The 20,280-nt window shown below is 33.6% G+C and overlaps 1 protein-coding gene across 3 annotated transcripts in view; it reads right to left on the bottom strand.

The window, feature by feature from the left end:
* Nucleotides 1–12,219: 12,219 nt before the first annotated feature.
* Nucleotides 12,220–20,280, bottom strand: part of LOC145690800 (solute carrier family 71 member 1) — a 274,003-nt gene continuing 265,942 nt past the window's right edge. For all 3 annotated transcript variants that reach the window (XM_081766094.1, XM_081766092.1, XM_081766093.1), the window contains one exon: nt 12,220–17,799. In XM_081766094.1, the coding sequence (XP_081622220.1) occupies nt 17,705–17,799 (95 nt within the window). In that variant the 3' untranslated portion in view covers nt 12,220–17,704. The remainder of the gene's footprint in view (nt 17,800–20,280) is intronic.

Consider the following 20,280-nt stretch of genomic DNA (forward strand, 5'->3'; position numbering starts at 1 on the left):
TCAAAAGTTTCACTATGTAACAACGTTGCATATTAACTTAGAACCATTAGGAATTCATCAACCAGTTACATCGATTGTTACACTAGTAAGTGGTGCTAGTGCCAACGTGTATCGACTTTAACTGCTATCTGGAAACTATCTGATAAATTGGTAGATTTACTCTATGGTTCTTTATTTACTACGCTCCCACATAGTAGAATTCGTGCCTATAGAAGAGGATCCGAAAGGTGTACAATTATGTATATTTGTTGCTTTATTTTGATTTGTGGAATAGTGCCCTGTAGTCCGTGAAGCAATTTTTAGAACACCTTATATATATATATATATATACTGTATATATAATACAGGGTGCACCTGTTATCTTCATACGCCCTTATAACTATTAAACTAATGAACAAAAAACGCTGATATTTTGCACCATCTAATTATAGGCAGGGGGCATTGTTTGGTATACTCTGTGATACTACTGCAATGCTAACAGTATTACCAATTCAATATCACGTTGTATTCTTTCGTATGGCACTATGTGAAGTTATTACAAATTTCAAATCTACATGTAAAATGGAAACTTACCATTCCACACTTATCGTGCAGTATTGGAAATTAAACATCTAAATTTTAGTGGCCTCTACAGTAATAATAACGCAAACGAGACAAACAGGGTAATATATATCCAAAATACTTTAGTTAGTATATAATAATTTGATCATATGACGGATTTCGAATGTATATGAACAAAGTTACAAGGGATTGAAAATTTGACTTTATATATATATATATATATATATATATATATAAGCCTTTATTTCGAAAACCCGTTTAGATAAGTATCTCATCCAATCACATAGACAGTCTTCAATAGAAGTGAAGATCACAGCGCTGTTTACAGCAATTTGATACCTCAAATTGTTCTGTAGATATGATAAAAATGGTTAAAGTTTGCAACACTATTTGAAGTTATGCAATTCCGAGAACTTATTATAATTACATTTACCAAAAAGTATTGCTATAATGTTATAGAAGAAAAGGAAATAAAAAATTATTTCAGAAAGTTCACAAAAATACGCCATTTCAAACAATATAGCAACGTATTCAGCATTTTTTTTTTTAATATCTCCCGAACGGTTTGAGATTTCGAATTGCTGTAAACGGCATTATGATCTTTATGTCTATTGGAAACTATGTGCGTAATTCAATTGATACTTATCTAGACAATTCTTCGGTATAAAGTCTTTTAAAAGGAACAAATTTTAAATTTCTTGTACCTTTGTTTTTACTTGTTAGAAATTTTTATGTGATGACCGTAGTATTCGGCATTAAGTTCCTTTGGGCGTGCATTATCCCGTTCATCTCACTTGTGTTATTACTGCTGTGGAACCAGGCCCGTATCCACAGGGGGCTAGGGGGCCGCTCCCTCAAATTTTTACTGCTCCCTAAAATTTTCTGGATAGGCTTGCAAATGAATTATATGGTTGGAACCCCCCCCCCCTCCTACATCTTTGGACTGGCTACGGGCCTGTGTGGAACTCTGCAAAATTTGGCTGTTGTTCGATGTTTGTGATAGTGTATCAACCTTAGTTTGCAACACTGCATAATAAGTGTTTCGTTTTACATGTACATTTGAAATGTGTAAAAGCCTGATACAATGCCATTTGAAAAAAGTACAACTTTATGTTGTTAGCAATACTGTTAACCTTGTAGTATTTCAAACAGAGTATTCCAAACAATACTAGCTGCCGGTTTCTGCATACTACAAAATTTCAGGGTTTTATGTCTATTAGTTCAAAAATTACAACGATGTATCAAAATAAATGGTCTATCCTGTATATAACATTGTTGAAAGTCATTACTTGAAGAACTATGGCTGTATTTGTTAACTGGAAAAACAGTTGATAGGCAGTAAATTCATTGCACAAAAAGATTCTTGCATCCTAAGTTACAGATCAACTATGTGTATAGAACGAGTATACATTTTAATTTTATTTGCACCAGAGGCGGATCTAGAAGTTAAAACCTGGAGGCCCAGCCAGAACTCAGACTATAATTCGTATATCATGAGTTTATTATAAACTTTAAAAAAGTATATAAATAATACCTTAAATTATTTTTCTATTATTAAAAAACTGGGGGATCTAGGGCCCCCTGCTAGAGCCACCACTGATTTGCACGTCCTCTAAATAGACTCAAAAACACAACAGTAAGATGCAATATCATAAATCTTACAACATAGTTTGTGGATTTTCATAAAATTAACTTTCAACTCAACGAAATACTATTTTTTTTTTTTTAATGTCATTAACTACGTAAATACAACTCATTTTCCAAGTATATTGTTTGTCACGTAGAAATTAATACCATTGTATAACATATTTGAAACTTCTAACGCTTGATGTGACTGAGAGACCGTTGAAAGTCTGTTATTTTGTACTATTTTGGGGAACTTCAATCTAAGTCTTGGGGATCAACATGGTCATGGTCTTGGGTGTTGTTAATATAGTTCTCTCGTGCTTATTTCTATCACAATTGATAAGGCACACAGAAGGTTAAATTTTTAATGAGTTTATTGAATAATAGGAGTCCAACTCATTTAAATGGTAACTGTGAAGCAATGATATCTGCAGATGGTTTCAACGATATTCTCTTGTCATCCTCAGTACATTTTAAAGTAACCTTGTGGTTTGAACAACTACACAGAGAAGAATTTGTTAGGAAAAAAAAAATAGTTGTATACAAACGGAGACAAAATTAGTTTTTGGTATTACTTTTGATCCTAAGTAAATAGGCGTTGATATATTATTCACCTATGTATGCACACTAAATCTCTCCACACAAATTTCTCCTGAATGTTGTTTCACTGTATTTTAAAACATTGGAAACTGAATTCATATGGTTAATGGATTGCTTTAGGGAAAAAAAAAGTCCAACGAATTGCTGTATGACATAAAAATTTTCCAGCTTACCAAACACTAATTTTCTCTTCGTGGTACACTCTTTTTTTCCCCTACCAAAATGAATATTCTTTAATACAGCAACATAGGTTACTTTACAGCTTACTGAGAATGACAAGAGAATAATTGAAACAGTCTATGGATATCTCTCGTTTAGACGGGTGTTTTAAGCGAATGTCAGACTTCTTATTAGTCAATACAGGGCTCATAGTAGTCTGGTCTCTTGTAAATAGTTGAAAAGTGACCAAAAGCGCACGAAAAAGTGACCAAAATCTCATCATGCCCCTTTTTCCCTTTGTCAATTTCTCCATCACCTTTCTCTTTGTTTGTTGTTTTGTTTCATATTTTCTTCTTTACTTCTTTTTGAGCTTTCTCCTTTCTTAGGTTTTCTAAGTATGCTTTGTAGTTACGGTAAGCAGACTTAGCAGATGTAAAAAGCTTCTGAGTAAGTGGAACCAGTTCTGGTCTTTTTCCGAATTTCTTCATTCCAGACATTATATTTAACTTAGCATTGAGAGTTCTCAAAGCCATGAAATATTCAAATTCATCACCTACTCTTAAGAAGAACATACAAGAAGCATAACACAAGACGAACATGATTAACCACACAGACACACATACACAACGTTCAACGGAGCGTTAACTATTATGAGCGGAAACTAAAAGATTATTATGATAGAAGAAAGAATAGACACAAAAGGGTTCTCAACCCCACCTTAAGAGCTTAAGCATCCACCAACCATTCACTGTGCTTTAGAAAGAATAAAAGTTGAAGTGAGAATAAAGCTAACTGTTTCACATGTAGCAGCAAGTACTGAAGGTTTCAGAAGAGTAATGAGTAACAAATTTCTGCCTTTTTCCATTTATTTTTATATTTTTGTTAGAAAACCACCAATACGAAACATAAATCACACGGAAAAGTCACTTTACCCAGAAAAGTCACTTTACACTAAAAATAACTTTTAATGACAAATTAAAAAAACCTTTTAGTGACCAACTTGAAAAAAGTAACTTTTAGTTAAAAAAGTGACTCGCTATGAGACCTGTCAATATATACTCTATTGTTACGTTAACCGAATTTATTAAATGACAAAACCATTATTACTAATGTTTTCATGGTTATTGTTATCTATAACAATGGTTCAACCCTGTAGGTCATGTCACCTAGCATTTTCATAAGATAAGCAGCAAAATGTGCATACTCTTTGTATTTTCTTACGCCAGTATCTTCCAAACGAATTAACCAAATGAAACGGTTTTCTCAGTGCTGATACAAATTACGTTCTATGTGAAAGACAAAATCGTTTTTAAGTTATTTGTCACTTTCTACAGTGATGAAAATAAACTGTGGTGCAGTGTGTCTACAAAGTGATCATAAGGATCTTCCAGCAAAATGGTTGATCATTTTATTCTTTAGGGTGCTGCCGACTTAAAATTTGAGTGTTGAGAGGAATGACACTCAATAGGACGAGTCACTTTATTTGAAGATTCTCTAAGCTATGCCGAATGAGATATGGATCGGAAAAGGATGTGTTCGTATAGTCGACTGCAGTGTCACTAGAAACTATGGAACGCATGGAGGACACTAGCAACCTGGAAAGCCAGGAAGGGTATTAAACAATGGACTTCATGTCACACACATGTGAGTATTTGGAGAACACGAGTTTTCACGCTGATAAAATGGTTGCACTACTGTTACATGCTACATATAATGCAGGAGAACTTCATTCTTTGCGCAACAAAGTGGCATGATCTTTCAGAAATCATGAAATGTTAAAGTCTCACGTAATATTTTCTCGCTACTGGACGTTGCGAAGTGTAACTTTTGATTTCTCAGTTACATTCTGTATGAATGATAACTACTAGGGAGTTACATTCTGTATGAAATGAATGATAAATATTAGGGAGTTACATCCTGTATGAGATGAATGATAAATACTAGGGAGTTACATTCTGTATGAAATGAATGATAAATACTAGGGGGTTACATCCTGTATGAGATGAATGATAAATACTAGGGAGTTACATTCTGTATAAGATGAATGATAAATACTAGGGAGTTACATCCTGTATGAGATGAATGATAAATACTAGGGAGTTACATTCTGTATGAGATGAATGATAAATACTAGGGAGTTACATCCTGTATGAGATGAAAGATAAATACTAGGGAGTTACATCCTGTATGAGATGAATGATAAATACTAGGGAGTTACATCCTGTATGAGATGAATGATAAATACTAGGGAATTACATTCTGTATGAGATGAATGATAAATACTAGCGGATGAAACTGATAGGATTGGTGGCAATAAAAATTGGGAAGAAACTATGTTATTTTTAGAAAATATACAAGCACAGTGTTGTCCGTGCAAGCTTAGAAGATGTGCGATCGAATCCGTTTTGCGCTCTACAAGCAGTCATTCTACTATTGAGACCCGTACCGCCAACCTACTAAATATGCTTCGTGTTTACTTACTATACAAACAGATAATCGCAAACTGCATTGATTTTCTCTTCTTTCAAGGTTTTTGAATAACATACAGACTTATTGTAAGATAGTTTCGTGGAAATTGATACCTAATAAATATTAACAATGAACAGGAATTTTAGGAATTATCCAAAAAATGGATCAAAAGATTGCGATCTTGGCCAATAATTGGTTTTTGAATCAGGGGTCACAACATTTTGTATCGAGATTTTATACTTTCTGCGGAATAAGCAAATCATACAGAGTTAAGTGAAAGTGTGCGTTTGGCTACACTGTATGCAGTTCCCCAGCTATAAGGCCTACAAGAAAATTTTTGATTGAAATATGTTAGATCTTTTGATCCAAAAAATACAACTTGGCTTAAGTGGGAAGAGTAACTAAATTGACCCATTCATTCAGAAATTATTGTAACAAACTTTGTTGAAGGGGATTAGTTCTTGAACATGTCTCTGGTTGTCACAATGAAGTAATATACTCACGAGTATGAAATAATTCAATTATATAGGAAAAACGTTACTTAAAAATTACCGACATTTTAAAGAGAGACTTGTTGATGAAACGTGTTTCTTTTTCTCTTGATTTTAATCACATGAATTTCGCGGACCAGATTGTGACCAAATCATTTTCAACAATCATAAAGAAAAGTATTATTATGTAATTTTTATTTTTCAATACTAGTAACAGAACAGCTCTTTCTATTGAAGAAATAGTCCTAACTTACGAAAGATAAGAATCAGTATGGATATTGATGGATCAACACTTACGATCTCCAACAAAACTTTGGTGTACGCATTTTACATGTTCTTTCGACAATAACTTCAGAATAAGTATATCAATTTTAATTCAGTTTGTCAATTTAATGGAACGTTATCCACTCTTTAAGGGTACATACATTTGTTTTTACTTTTTCGTGACTCCTTAATTTTGGGTTGGGCTTAATTCATGTTCCGTTCTTGGAAGAAGAACAGAATGTATTTCCTAATATGTTTGCGAAATTTTTCTACTATTGTTAACGATATTTAATTCATTACATTCTCTAATTGGCAAGTGTGTTTTTGTGTATTCCTGTAATATTGCTTCTTCAGAACAAGTATCGAATTTTGTCCAATTTTTTCTTACGCATTGACATATTACAGGCCAAGACTGAACTTAAGTTTTGTTTCATATACTACGGAACTCAAGGCTCTGAATAAATTGTGGAACAGAATTCAGGTCTCCACTCCAACATGGTTCCTTTATATCACGTGAAGGAGTGATAATAAAGTCTTGAAAGCAATCCAAACGGGCAGCTATGAGATTTCGAAGAAGAAGAAAAAAAAATGACTTCAGAAATTTCAAACAAACTACAATTCTGTATCTAAAATTTGATGTTTCAGTGTCATAAGGTGTATGGGCAACGAATTTTATCATAGAAAGCTAAGTCAAGACTGGAAATCCTTTTGATATTTTCTTTCCTAAAATCCTTTGTTCAAATGTCGTACGATTTTTATATAAAGGAAATTTTTAGTCTAACGTCTCGTGGTTACGCCTTATAGGCTTAAAGAGACGGATAATTAATGAAAATAAACGATTACTAACAATTTGGTAGAATCATTATGTGGGAGAAGTCTGAGAAAGCCTACGGACATGGGAGTTGTCCACCGCAAACACACATGATCTGGGATCAAACCAACAGACTCCTCGTACGAGAGGTGGGTGCTCTACTTCTGAACCACCGTACATATTCTTAAACATGAATTTATAAATACAGAGAATTTTCAAACTGCTTTTTCCAAGTCATATACTTGTCGAGCGCTTTAGTTTAAAGATTTGTTTTCTTACATTACGGCAGTTATGGCTCACCAAGGAGGCATTTCTGCCTCATATTTTTCAAGATTTTCTCGACAAAGATTAAAATAATGCCGATTCTATCAATTATAGAAGCTAGAGTGCGGTAGAACAAATAGCTATGTAGTATTAACACTGGTAAGGATTACAACTGTAAATGAGTATTTAAAGCAAAGATGAGTGGCGAAACACATCCTTAGGAGGAAATGTACTCTGTGGATCCTTGAATAAGGAAATATTAGGAAGACTTATCCAGTGTTTTGTATGAAATATTGTACTGTACAAGGTAGAATGTGAATATTACAAAAGTGACAAACGATCTGAGGCTTTCGAAATGTATATATTGTAGAGTGTGTAGAGAAATAAGATAAAATGACGGAGCGAAAAAATTAAGCAAATATTAACAAGAATAAGAAATTGAATATACTTGAAGAGGAGAACAAGTAACTTCAATAGGTTATTCGAAAAGAATTGTATTTTGAAGTCTGTAACATAAACAAGGGGGAAAGACGACTCACTTTTCAGCAGCAAATTTATATAGGACAGAACCAATAGTTTAAACTGGGATAGGAACCTGTGTAGGACGATCATGCTGTTCCATCGGAAATTAAACTCGGATCTCGGGCAACAAATGCACACAGGCTAGCTACTATACCAGTCATAAGGACTCAACAGTGTTTAATACCTACGCCATCTTCTTTTGTTTAACGCATAGATTTATATGAGAAATAATTTTTCTTTTTTATTTGAAATGGGGGAAATATTCTTTTTTTTTCCTTTGAAATGGGGAAATTATTTCTCTCTTTTCTTTGAAATAAGAAATGTTTTTCTCTTTTCTGTTTTTCTTTTTTTTTTCTTTGAAACGGGAAAATATTTTCCTTTTCTTTGAAACTGGGAGGTAATTTTTCTTTCATTTGAAATGAGGCAATAATTTTTCTCTCTTCTTTGAAATGGGGAAATAATTTTTCTCTTTTCTTTGAAATGAATTGGAAATTCAGTGGTTAGATTTTCTTCTGGAAACCTATTTAGATGTCCTATACTTCGTAAAAATTAGATTATGTAATATGTAATTTTAATAAGAGTCAAATCCTTATTATAAAAGGAAAAAAAATCTGATAGGAACCTGAACCTTTTGTTTAATTTTTCTCCTTTTTTTAATACCGAATTCGGTGTCATTTGTTGAAGAAAATCTTTGAGACACACATTAACCAAGCAAGTATACAAAGAAATCGGTACTAATTTTATCACGATTCATACATGAATTCTGAGAAAAATGTAGATTAATATTTAAACTTTTCTCTTACACAGAATATAACTTGATATTTTTGCAGTTCACTTACAAATAATAATAATAATAATAATAATAAAGAAATACGTTCCCTCGCCCATCTACAAACTCTACAAAGAAACATCACAAATTGTACTTTTACAACCCACTTGTCCCCATCCCCCAAAAGAGCTAAGTTATTTGCCTCTGAAGAACAAATTTTTATATATGCTTCGCTTTATACTGAACATGCAATTTGTTTCCTGTCCTCACTTCTCAAAGGGCAAAATTATTAATGCTTCCACCTTTAGTTTTGCTCTTCGGACACTAGATTGTTAACAGAATAATGATATTTCGAAATTTTATTCGTATATTATGTAAAATTCGATGCTATTCTGATAAATTATTCATACAGAAAAAGAAACCCTACCCATTCAATGTTTCTAAGTGTATTTGTAAGATGGAAAGTTTAAACGAAAAGTTCAGGTCTCTACTCAGTACGCACTAATATGTCTTTCTACTTGTTTGTCACCAATAGATGACGCTAGCGTGCAGTTATTTTGCATATTTAAAACTACTGTGACGATTTAATTGCAATTTAGAAAGTGCACCGCTTCATTTTAATAATTTCAAAAGATGAACCATATTTAGATTTGAGTAGTAATATTTGCGTAACTGTACGTTAACTGGTAGGCAAACTAAAAGAGAAATAAGAAAAATAAAGAAGTAAATAAATAAATAATAAATGTAAACAATTAAGGAGAATTTTAACTTATAGTGTACAATGAGCGGGTGGAACAAGTAGTTCAAAGGAAGAATTGATTTTTTTCCTGACGACGTGGTTTTAGAAAGTCTTCTCGCGCTATTAGCCAGGTGAAAATATCGACATCCGATGTTTGGAATAGAGACATTGCATTTATCTTCAGAGATTGTGATAAAGAGAGCAGAGATATTGGCATGTATATATGGTGAATACTTAGGGGCGGAGGTAAAAATGAGGGCTTGTGATTAGTTAAGGGAAATGCTGGATCCTGATTGGCACGTTCAACAAAGCCATTTCTTCTAGCCACAATTACAGCCAATCCAGCCAGCATTTCCCTCAGCCAATCACAAGCCCTCATTCATACCTCCGCCCCTAAATAGTCACCATTTATACATGCCAACATCTCCGGTCTCTTCATCACAATCCCGGAAGGTGAATGTAATTTCTGCATTCGAAACGTCGGATGTCAATATCTTCATCTGGCTGACAGCCCGAGAAGGCTTACTACAAGTAGTTCAAGTAATATTAAATTCGTATACAGGGTGTTCCTAAATACATATCGTCGTTTTAAGTGAGTGCATCTCATATTACATATATAATCCAGAAATAAAACATACCTAAAAAAAAAAAAAAAAAAAAAAAAAAAAAAAAAAAAAAAAAAAACAAACTTACAACAGTTTTATTTGTCAGAATTTACAATTATTCAATGTGGGATCCCATTGTGACATAAATCTAGTCTGTAGTCAATTTCTTTCCATACTAAAGTTACTAGAATGTCTGGTGTAACAGGCTCCACTGTTACAAAAATTCTGCATTGCAATTCTGGGATGTCTGAGGTAGCGGTAGCACGTAAACACGATCCTTTACGTACATCACAAAAAGAAACTGCAGGGATGAGACCGGGAGATCTTTGCTTCCATTCCAAAAGAACCACGTTACGCTCACAATGACGGCCGATCGACCACTGGTCTTTCGGAGCCCTTCCTCTTACATAGGCATCCCATATTATTAAATTGTTTGTAACACTTTTGAATGTTGTTATCCGATGGGGGATCACATCCATGTTTCCGCCGAAAAGCACATTGCACTCTAATTGCTGGGTTACAACTTGCGAATTCCAAGATACAGAAGATTCTACGACCAGGGGTCGTTGCCATCTTCACAAGTAGCGTTGTGCTACGGCGGAGTTACGAAACACCACTTTTTTTTCTGCTTTGAAAAAAAAATATTTGAGTATACCCTTTATTTTAAGGTATGTTCATTTCTATATTGTATATGAAAGAGAAGATACCCTTAATTAAAATCCTGATAATCATTTACGAACATATTATGTAATGCAACTTCATTTTGAGAAAGCAAAGGCCGTTTAAACAGACTTAAAGAAGAAGTCAGGACATTTACGTAGACTTGAAGTAGGGATTTTTAAATTTGTGGCAAGCAAAATACTGTTGAAAGCTAAGAACTTATGATATTTCATTTACCAATAAAAAATAAGTCACCTAAAATACCACCCACATTCTTTGAAACTCTCGTGTTCAAATTATACAGATTCGAACAACTTATTATTTTTCATAATTCCTCTGTTCGGGCACAACGTACTTTCCGAATCATCCGAATCTTTTGAACAAATAACAAGAAAATTTTTGCGAAAATCAAATTCAAAGGAGTGATACGAAATTCAACGGTCTCTATTACAGTCAACAGAATATTGTAACAATATGATTATGAACAGATTAGATATTAATTTTAAAATAACGTTTATTTCAATCAAACAATTGAATCAGTTGCGTACAAAATAATAATAATATACAATATATTTATAAATCAAACTCTGCTTAGTTATTACACTTTTGGTCAGTAAGCCTCTAAAAGTCTCGTCTGGGTAAAATGTTCCAATAAATTTTTACTCTAGTAAAACCTCTGTAATTTGGCCAAAATTAACAGTGGCCAGGGCAATTTTATGGGACCAGCTATGCCACCATAGACACATCTTATTACATTTGCAATTACAAAATAAATCCCATAATATGGCGTACGCACTAAGCATATTATGCGAACACTTTCGCATAGTAAGACATTATAAATTTCTTTGGCACCAAATAAGTTAATTCAAACTTTTTCTCTTTTGAGTCAAACTGTTACATGAAGTTAATGGCAGGCATAATCGTACAAAAATGTAAGAATATTCTTATTAATTATTAAAATTATCCACGAAAAAAGAAGTAGAAAAAGAAAATATGTTGACAAAATGACAAACTATCTTCTTCAGTTACATGTTGTTATGTCCACAAAGTTGAACATGAAAGAAAACAGAAGCCTTCTAAATATATCTACGAATAATTATGAACGAAAAAGGAATGCTGATGCTTTAAAAAAAAAAAATAATAAAATCAATGGCGGATTTTGAGGGAAGTCACACTATTAAATATTTAAATTCTCTTGCTACAAGATGACGAAAGAAAGCTTTACGTACAGCTTTAGAAAACTGTATACAAGATTTCGTATATTTGGTAAGATTTCTTCCCTTAAGATAGGTTGCCATGATGCAAGAATCTTGCAATCCAATCTTTCTATTTACTGTTTACACAGCAAACTTTCTGAAAGCAAGAAAGATATCTCCACCCATGCAGCACAGCACCATAGTGGACAAATAGTGAAGAATCCGTTGTTTCAGAAGCGGTGAAACTTTCTTTTTTTTTTTTTTTTCTAGGGTGATAGTAGGTAGCAAGCAAGACAACCTAGAAAGTTATACATGGTTTAATTCCTTGCAAGATGAAACAAATGTTGCATGTCTCTTTCAAGACTATGTTTACATGCATAAATATTGTAGGGTCGCAATATTTCCTTTTTAATGACAGCTACAAGATTCTTGCAGCATGACAACCTAAGTTTAGCCTGGAGCGATGAGTTTTATATATATATTTACCTATGTCACTTCCCTCAAGAGCCGCAATTAAATCAAATAAAACATCTTCCATTTCTGAATGCTATTTCACATCTATGCTTAACTTCTCGTATCATAGCATACCTTCCATCAGAACACACATAAAATCAACCCATTTATTAGTATTATTACTTTACATTTAAAATAAAAATCGAAGTATTTGGTTAAGTCCTAACGAATAAACCGTAAGTTTCCATGTCATTATTTTGAGCACTAGCGCAAGGAATAATCTCTCATATCTGGTAAAATATTCGAAGATTGAACTTGGCATAAAATTTACAGGAAAACTACTATTCCTATTAAAAACACATTTTGATAAGTTTCGGACAATTCATACTAGTGACTCATTACTTTGTATTCATTAGAGCGAATGAGAAGAAATATAAGTAACATATTTCAAAGTTATTCAGTAACTCACAACGAAATCAAACCAAAAAGATGCCAAGAAGTGACCATTTTAATTAAGTTTTAACAAGAGGCTAAATTAACTTTTCTATAGTTGATGTAAACTATTTATATAGAATTCCACATCTTTCTCTGTGATATTACCAACAACAAAAATATGGGTCTTTCTATAATAATGAAATCAATAAGTCTTCGTATTTTTTTAAACGAGCATTGTAACTGCATTTTCACTCTAATTGGCGAACCAGGTCTAGGTATCACCTTTTCCTTTTCTTACAAATTTATTTACCTATGGCTGCAAGAAAAATACTCAAATCATACGCTTAGTCGACTTATTAAGTAAATACAGCTTCAATTCTGAAGAAATTAGCTCTAGCTAAAAGCATTTTATATTACAGAATAAATTAAGATTAAGATTTCCTTCAGTACGTTCAGCTTACTTGTATCTGTATTTAAATAATCTGAGAAACGAAAACGGCGAGGAAATTACCTAACCTTCAGCCCTGATGAAAATAATTATTAGCCGAAACGACATATATTAATTCAGTAATTTGGTATCAACATAAAAGTATATCTTAACACACTAAAAAACATAGCGGTCACACTAATTGCCCTTCTGAAATACCTACTCTCGCTTTCAATATTTTGAACACTAGGCCTATTACCCAAAATACAAATCTGCCTACAATATCGGTAATGCTGGTACTGCTTCTGTAATTAAATAGATGGTCAACTCTTCAATTATATGTACCCTAGTCCAAATAGATAACTCGAAAAGCAGCATTTTAACGGAAAGTATACATCTTCAGTCGCACTATTTAACCACTAAGGTGTAGAGCGCTAAAGCTTGGCAATCCCAACAAAATAATTCAAAATGTTACGTGTGAAGCTAATAGAAGAGGAACGCTTTTGGTTCATGCTGGAACTTGACTAGTTGCATATCCACTAGTAGCTCCGGGTTTTTGAGTTATCTACTTGGAGTACTAAGGCAATAATACGAATTCTCCTTGAAAGGAAAAGGGACCACAATATTAGTTTCTGTCGAAGAAAGATCTTTCTTTTTTCGTTCAAAATCATTTACGCAAGCCTCATCAGAAGACTGAAGAATTAAAGCTGTTAAATATTTGCACCATTTTGTTTATACAGGGTGCTTCAAAACAACACCGACAATGTTTGGAAGGCGATTCCTGACACCAAGATAAGACAAAAAGTATAGACCACGAATGCTGGGTGCACGAATATTTCCTTCGGAGTTATAGGCTGCCGAAAAGATGGGAAAAAAAAGAAAGAAAGAAAAAAAACTTTAAAAGGTTTATAGTTCCAAAAGAATGGGGCCTACCGTAGTCGGGTCAAGACTTCACTTAGGAACTAATATGTACGCTATCCACAAATTCATGTTTCAGAATCCTAAGGTACTCACGCACCAATTTTTATAGGAGTTCAGCTACGGGCATATAATTTGAAATACTCAGCTCATAAAAATTGGTGCGGAAGTACACAGGATCGTGAAACATGAATGTTCGGAAAGAGCACATACTAGTTCCTAAGGAAAGTCTTGACCCGACTATGATATATTCCATAGTTTTGGAGCTATGGACCTTTAAAGTTTATTTTTTCATGTTTTCGATACCCTATAACTTCAAAAGGAAGCATTTGTGCACCCAGGTTGGCCTATATCTTTTGTCTTATCTTGGTGTCAGGAATCACCTCCCAAGGGTTGTCGGTGTTATTTCGCAACACCCTGTATGTTTTAATAAACTCCTTTTTGAAATGATAAGAGATTATAAAACCCAGATTTTTATTCAATTCTTCTCTTGCACTGTAAACAATTCATTTATACTATATACTAATTTAGTGTCACTTAATTCTGATTTATAAATGCTAAAATTGTATTTTGACGTAATTAAACTTTACGAAGTACGGGGTATTTAAATAAATGTAAATAAGAAATCCATAAAATTATACCATTAAAATGCTGACTCATTTCAGAGATAAAGTGACACAAACGAGGGAAGACTAGAATAGACAAAGGGGTGTTCTCTATTTATTTTACCTATCTGATTTACGGGGCTACCCTCTCACGTGTTACTTATTATTACCAAAGATAAGACAGGTGAAAGGGAACATAATCTCGCAGTGCGTTTGTTCCACTTGCCCCACAGGGTTACGGAGAATCTATGTATAGAACAACTGCAAGAGCATCATGCACCGGATGCTGCGGATTATAAGAAAATAATCGTAACCACGTATGTATTACTTAATAATAATTATGCCAAATTCTTGGATTATGCAACAAGTATTCAACTTAGTTTTACAACTGAATGCGATAGTCCAAAGCATGAATAATACAACTGAAATAAGTTGCTTGTTGTCATTTGGACTTTCATACTTAATTTGTAACAATGCAATATTCTATTCAGATATATCTGATTCTTATTTACTGGTTACTGGAAATGTGTAACTCAAATATTTTCCATAAAACTAGAGTTGCTAACTTTGACAAGTATTAGTGTTCTTCTGCCTTCTGAAGACCCACATTAAAGTAAACACCGTAAGTCAACGAGTTTCTCTCCGTTTATGATTTCAGATACTTTTGTAACAGAAGCAGAAATTTAGCCTAAGAACATAACGAATTTTCTATTAGTCATCACAAAAACAGTAAACGTACGACATTAGAACATGACGAAATGACACTTTTTTTTTTTTTTTTTTTTCATATACGTACTTTCTCCTACTATCAATTTTTTTCGTACTTCTGACTTTCTGAGGAAAAAAAAATGAGTACATTTCCCCAATGCCTGTTTCTCAGTGCAAACAAACAAAGTACCTTTCATGCTGCATTATTTCAAATACAGATATAACAACGTAAAATAGGAAATGATAATATATAAGGATACTGAAAAACGAACACGGCGGTGAAAAATAAAGAGCCTGACATACTAAAAATAATACAAAATTTACCATTTTTCTTTTGCTTGTTTTTCGTAAGTTACCACTATCATAGATAATGTTGTGTTGCCATCCATAGGAATGACAGTGTTACCAGAATAATATTTCCCCCACAATCTAAGTTAAGGCAGCGACTAGAGAAACGAACTCAACTTCATTTGATTCATGTATCACGTTGTTTTGGTATCCTGTGAACTACTTTTTAAATAATAGTTTTATTTAGCTTGTAATAAACAAAATAGTTTTAATATACAGTTATTAAAATTACAGGATCCAAAAGAACATGATACGTGAATCAAATGCACTTGAGTTCCTTCCTCTAGTCACTGCTTTAGCTGCATTTGATTATCTCCTTTAACTTATGAAAAACAAGCAAAAGAAAAATGGTAAATTTTGTATTATTTTTCATAAGTTAGGCTCTTAAGGAACCAAACTGAACACTAAACTTGAAAAGATAATACAGATTTTAAATTGACATTCTTTCGAAGAAAACTGTAATATGTCAGAATCTACGGTTATGATCTTCAAGTCTTCGGGTAACATCAATCCGATGTATTTTGCGTTCTGAATTTTCTAGTACATTATGTGCAGCGGTTTCTTTCTACTTTTTTTTTTCTATAACGTACCATATAACTCGGAACTATAAGCATGTGAACCTGTCGTATTTACTTTTTCTGTATCATTATATATTATTTCATCTACCTACAAAATCAGTCAAATTACATAGATTAAAAAAGTCACTAAATAAAACAGATTTTACACAATGGAACTTATAACAAAATTATACCTTCATTTTGCAGATTGCAAGTTTCTCTTCCGTGTATATTCGTTTTGAATATCTATATTAAAAGAAAAAAAAATCATACCAAGAAATTTTTTCATGCCTATAATTCTGAAATTAAACTGTTAGGCTGAAGACTCTTCGATAAAACTACATTATCAATGAAGATTTGGGAAATACGTTCCTATCCTATTATTAAAATGACTTAGCTTACCTTGTTACAAAAATAAATGGAAGTTTTTTTCGTTCCTTTTAAAAATGACCCAATTATATAATACAAACTATATTGATAATGTACACAGGACCTATTAACGCATCAAACCCCTAACTTAGCAGTGCCAATACAGCGTTTATCAAAGCTCTTTCTAGCTCAATACACTTGGAACATCAAGAAAAGGACCCCTGTTAATTTTGTGCCACCTTTCTCTGTTATGTGCGCCAATAAACTTTATTCTTCAACATGATTTCTTTTTTTTTTTTTTTTAAATCATTAAACATTTACTTTGTATTTGTCTGTGATTTGGGACGACAAAATCTATTACTTGTTACAGAAGTCATTGATCTGTACTGTACAAGACCCCAATGTAATCACACAACATTCATCCTATTCCACAATCTACAGTCACTCCACATTACCTAGTACACCTACCATACAATCTAACAATACATACAAAAAACACGCTTTCATTTATATATATATTTATAATATTTTACAACCTCGCTAACTTTGTTTCAATCAAGAAAATAATTACGCTTTCTCTTCATTTCTGATCAATTAATCAACTTCTTATTTATAACTTACTTAAATAATTATTTATTTTGCACGCACTATTAATTACTTAATTCAGTGGTTAATTAATTAAATTCAGAGCAGCAACGATTGTCAATCTGCAAGGTTGGTAGCAACTGGATGGAATGTTCACTTCATGCACTACTCGCTCGATTCACACACGCGCATATGTTAATTTCCTTCACTCACAAAATACTGCGTGTCACTACGAAAAAAAAATAATAATAACGCAAGTCACGGTTTCACGTTGCTTGTTTCTTTTACAATTGTATTGGTATTAACAGTTATTATATCTGTCTGAGCTTCTACTCTTGTCTACAAAGAAACAAAAATATCTTTGGCTTTATTTCTCTTGCAATGACTTCTACTGAACAGTAACAACTGCAGTTTACAGCTTTCACATCAGGTTTTCACGCGACACAAAAAAGTCCGCATTTATCAACAATGCTCCAGTCTTCTTAAAAACTAACATTTTCTTTCTGTACAATTTCATAATTACAGTTCCCCCGCATTTACATTTTGGTGTATGGATATTTCTTCTACAAAACAGCAGAATCCTCCATTAACGGTGAATGTGCGCCAAGCATGTCGTGCTTTTTATGGTCTACTTCATAATGGAGTTCCATTGATAAACCTGGAAAGAAAATACAATTCTTCGTAAGTGCTGCTAACCATTAATTTAATTTGACATCTGTGGTAATACAAAGAACTCTTAAAAGCTAGGCTATGGTATAGGATGGCCCGTAATTATATATAGGATGTTTGACTAACTGTAGTATTTTTAATTCTGGGCAAAAAGTTTCGATATGGCAACACTGTAGCCTGAGAGTGGGGATAAGGGTCACTGGAGCACCGACACACTATGCCATACAAACGCCAGTCAGTGAACGGAACATTCCCGAACCGCTGTATCAGCGGACGTGTGTCTATGGAGTGGCCAGCTCGATCTTCCGATCTGACCCACCTGACTTTTTCTTATGATGTGCTTTAAGGGGCAAAGTGTATCAACATCACATATGCAATTTAGTCGAACTACGGGAAGCAATTACAGACGAGTTCCACAGGATAACGGTACGGGTCTGTCATGCTGCTTGTGACAACGTTGCTCTTCGTCTCCAGGCATGTATCGATTTGGATGGTGCATTGGTGAACCGTGCCATGGAGAACAGTGATTAAAATTCTTGTAAGGAAACGTACGAAAGTAATGTGTTCATGTTCAAGTTATGTTGCTAATTTCTTCGCTGCAACCTTTGAAACATCATATACATAATTATGGGACACCCTGTATGTATGTATGTTTGGCTGCCAATGGCTCAGAAGTTATCAACGAAACCTTTCCTAATGTTTTTATCAGAATATCACAACGGTTAGGGGCAACAATCCTTATAGTTTCACTCAACTTAAGTTACCAAAGTCGAGCTACGTGCACATGAACATAACAGCACCAAATTTGGTATATGAAGGGCTTTAAAGAAGAATAGTATACAAATGAAAGAAACATGTACTCACTAGAACACTCAAAAAGAAATTCTACGTAAGTGTTGCGGGCATCTTTAAGAAACCCACACTGCTTCTAGAACTACATATACTGATCAATAAAGACCGGTAATTGTAGCAAAATGCTCGATTTTGCCATTTTTACTGGAAATCGTAAATAAATACCATTTATTACGATAATTGGCCATGGTTGCTTTTTAAATTTTGTTCACCTTTCTACCGGTAGTGTGAGACACACTTCTTGCCGTTATATGGAATGCCAGTCACCTGTAAGCTCCTACTGGAAATATGAGACACACTCCTTGCTGTTATCATAGAATGCACATCACCTGTAAGATACGGAATTCAACGCTCCTACTGGGAATGCAGGACACACTCCTTGCCGTTACCATAGAATGCAGGTCATTTGTAAGATATGGAATTCAACGCTCCTACCAGGAATGTAAACACTCCTTGCCGTTATCATGGAATGCAGGGCAGAAATTCCATATATCTTGTCCATTTGTAAAATATGGAAGTTACTTGTGTCTTAAAATTAAACGTTGCACGAATTATGTGCTTCTCCTACAGCACAACGCGCCTGTCCATGTATTCCATTTTGCTCTGGTCAAAGCATGTCATAGTGACTATAATATTTTGCTCTACCCTCTATATTTATCGGATCTTGCATCTTCCAACTTCTTCCCTAACATGGAAAGCTTATTGAGGGGTAAGCATTTTTAAAATGACAATGGCGTCAATTCTGTGACGAAGGCATGGCTTAATGCCCAATTGACACAGCTTTACAATGATGGCATTCGAAATACATGGAGTCTACTAAAATTCCAAAATGAAATTTCGTGACCTTTTCTTTACCAAATCATAAAATTTCTAACATTTTCAAGAGCGAATTTCCGTGCGAATTAGGCCCAATTTTCATCCATGCGATAGAAACGTACTTTGCTTGCGATTTGGTAGCGTCTAAAGCCGGCCATAAACACTTTTGGTGGTGAATTTTGACGTTTCATAGAACAAAATTTTCCAATCTGTACTTACATTTGTACAGTTTAAAAAAAATCGTGACCCAATCGTGTTTTATTTATTTCAAAACAAGCACAAGAACTATTTTTCATTACTTGTTAGCTTGTTAGTCATGCAGTCGCACTACGTAATGTCACTTTATATATATATATATATATATATATATATATATATATATATATAGAGAGAGAGAGAGAGAGAGAGAGAGAGAGAGAGGGAGAGAGGGAGAGAGAGAGATATGAAGTAACTTGTTAATGGCGATGAACAAAAGTAAAGTTAAATTTTTATAGATGTGCCGTAGAACTTTTAATTACACAGTGTCAAAAGTGAAAAACATGTTGTGAGGTTCAAATAGGCGACGAAATACATATTAATAACTTCAGTATTTTAGAATCGAAATCAGGGAATACTATGCCCCCCCCCCAACTGTCATCAGCAGGGGCGGAAGTTGATGAATTTTTTTTTGGGGGGGGGGTATTTCGGACACAATGCCCATCAAATACACGTAATATTACATTTCGTTCTGAAACAGAAAATGTTACTTTTAAAGTGCGAATTTTTGCATATTTTGCGAATTTACTTCAGCTTTTAGGTCATC

The sequence above is a fragment of the Thermobia domestica genome, chromosome 7, assembly GCF_964235325.1.
Source record: "Thermobia domestica chromosome 7, izTheDome1.hap1.1, whole genome shotgun sequence".
NCBI lineage: Eukaryota > Metazoa > Arthropoda > Insecta > Zygentoma > Lepismatidae > Thermobia > Thermobia domestica.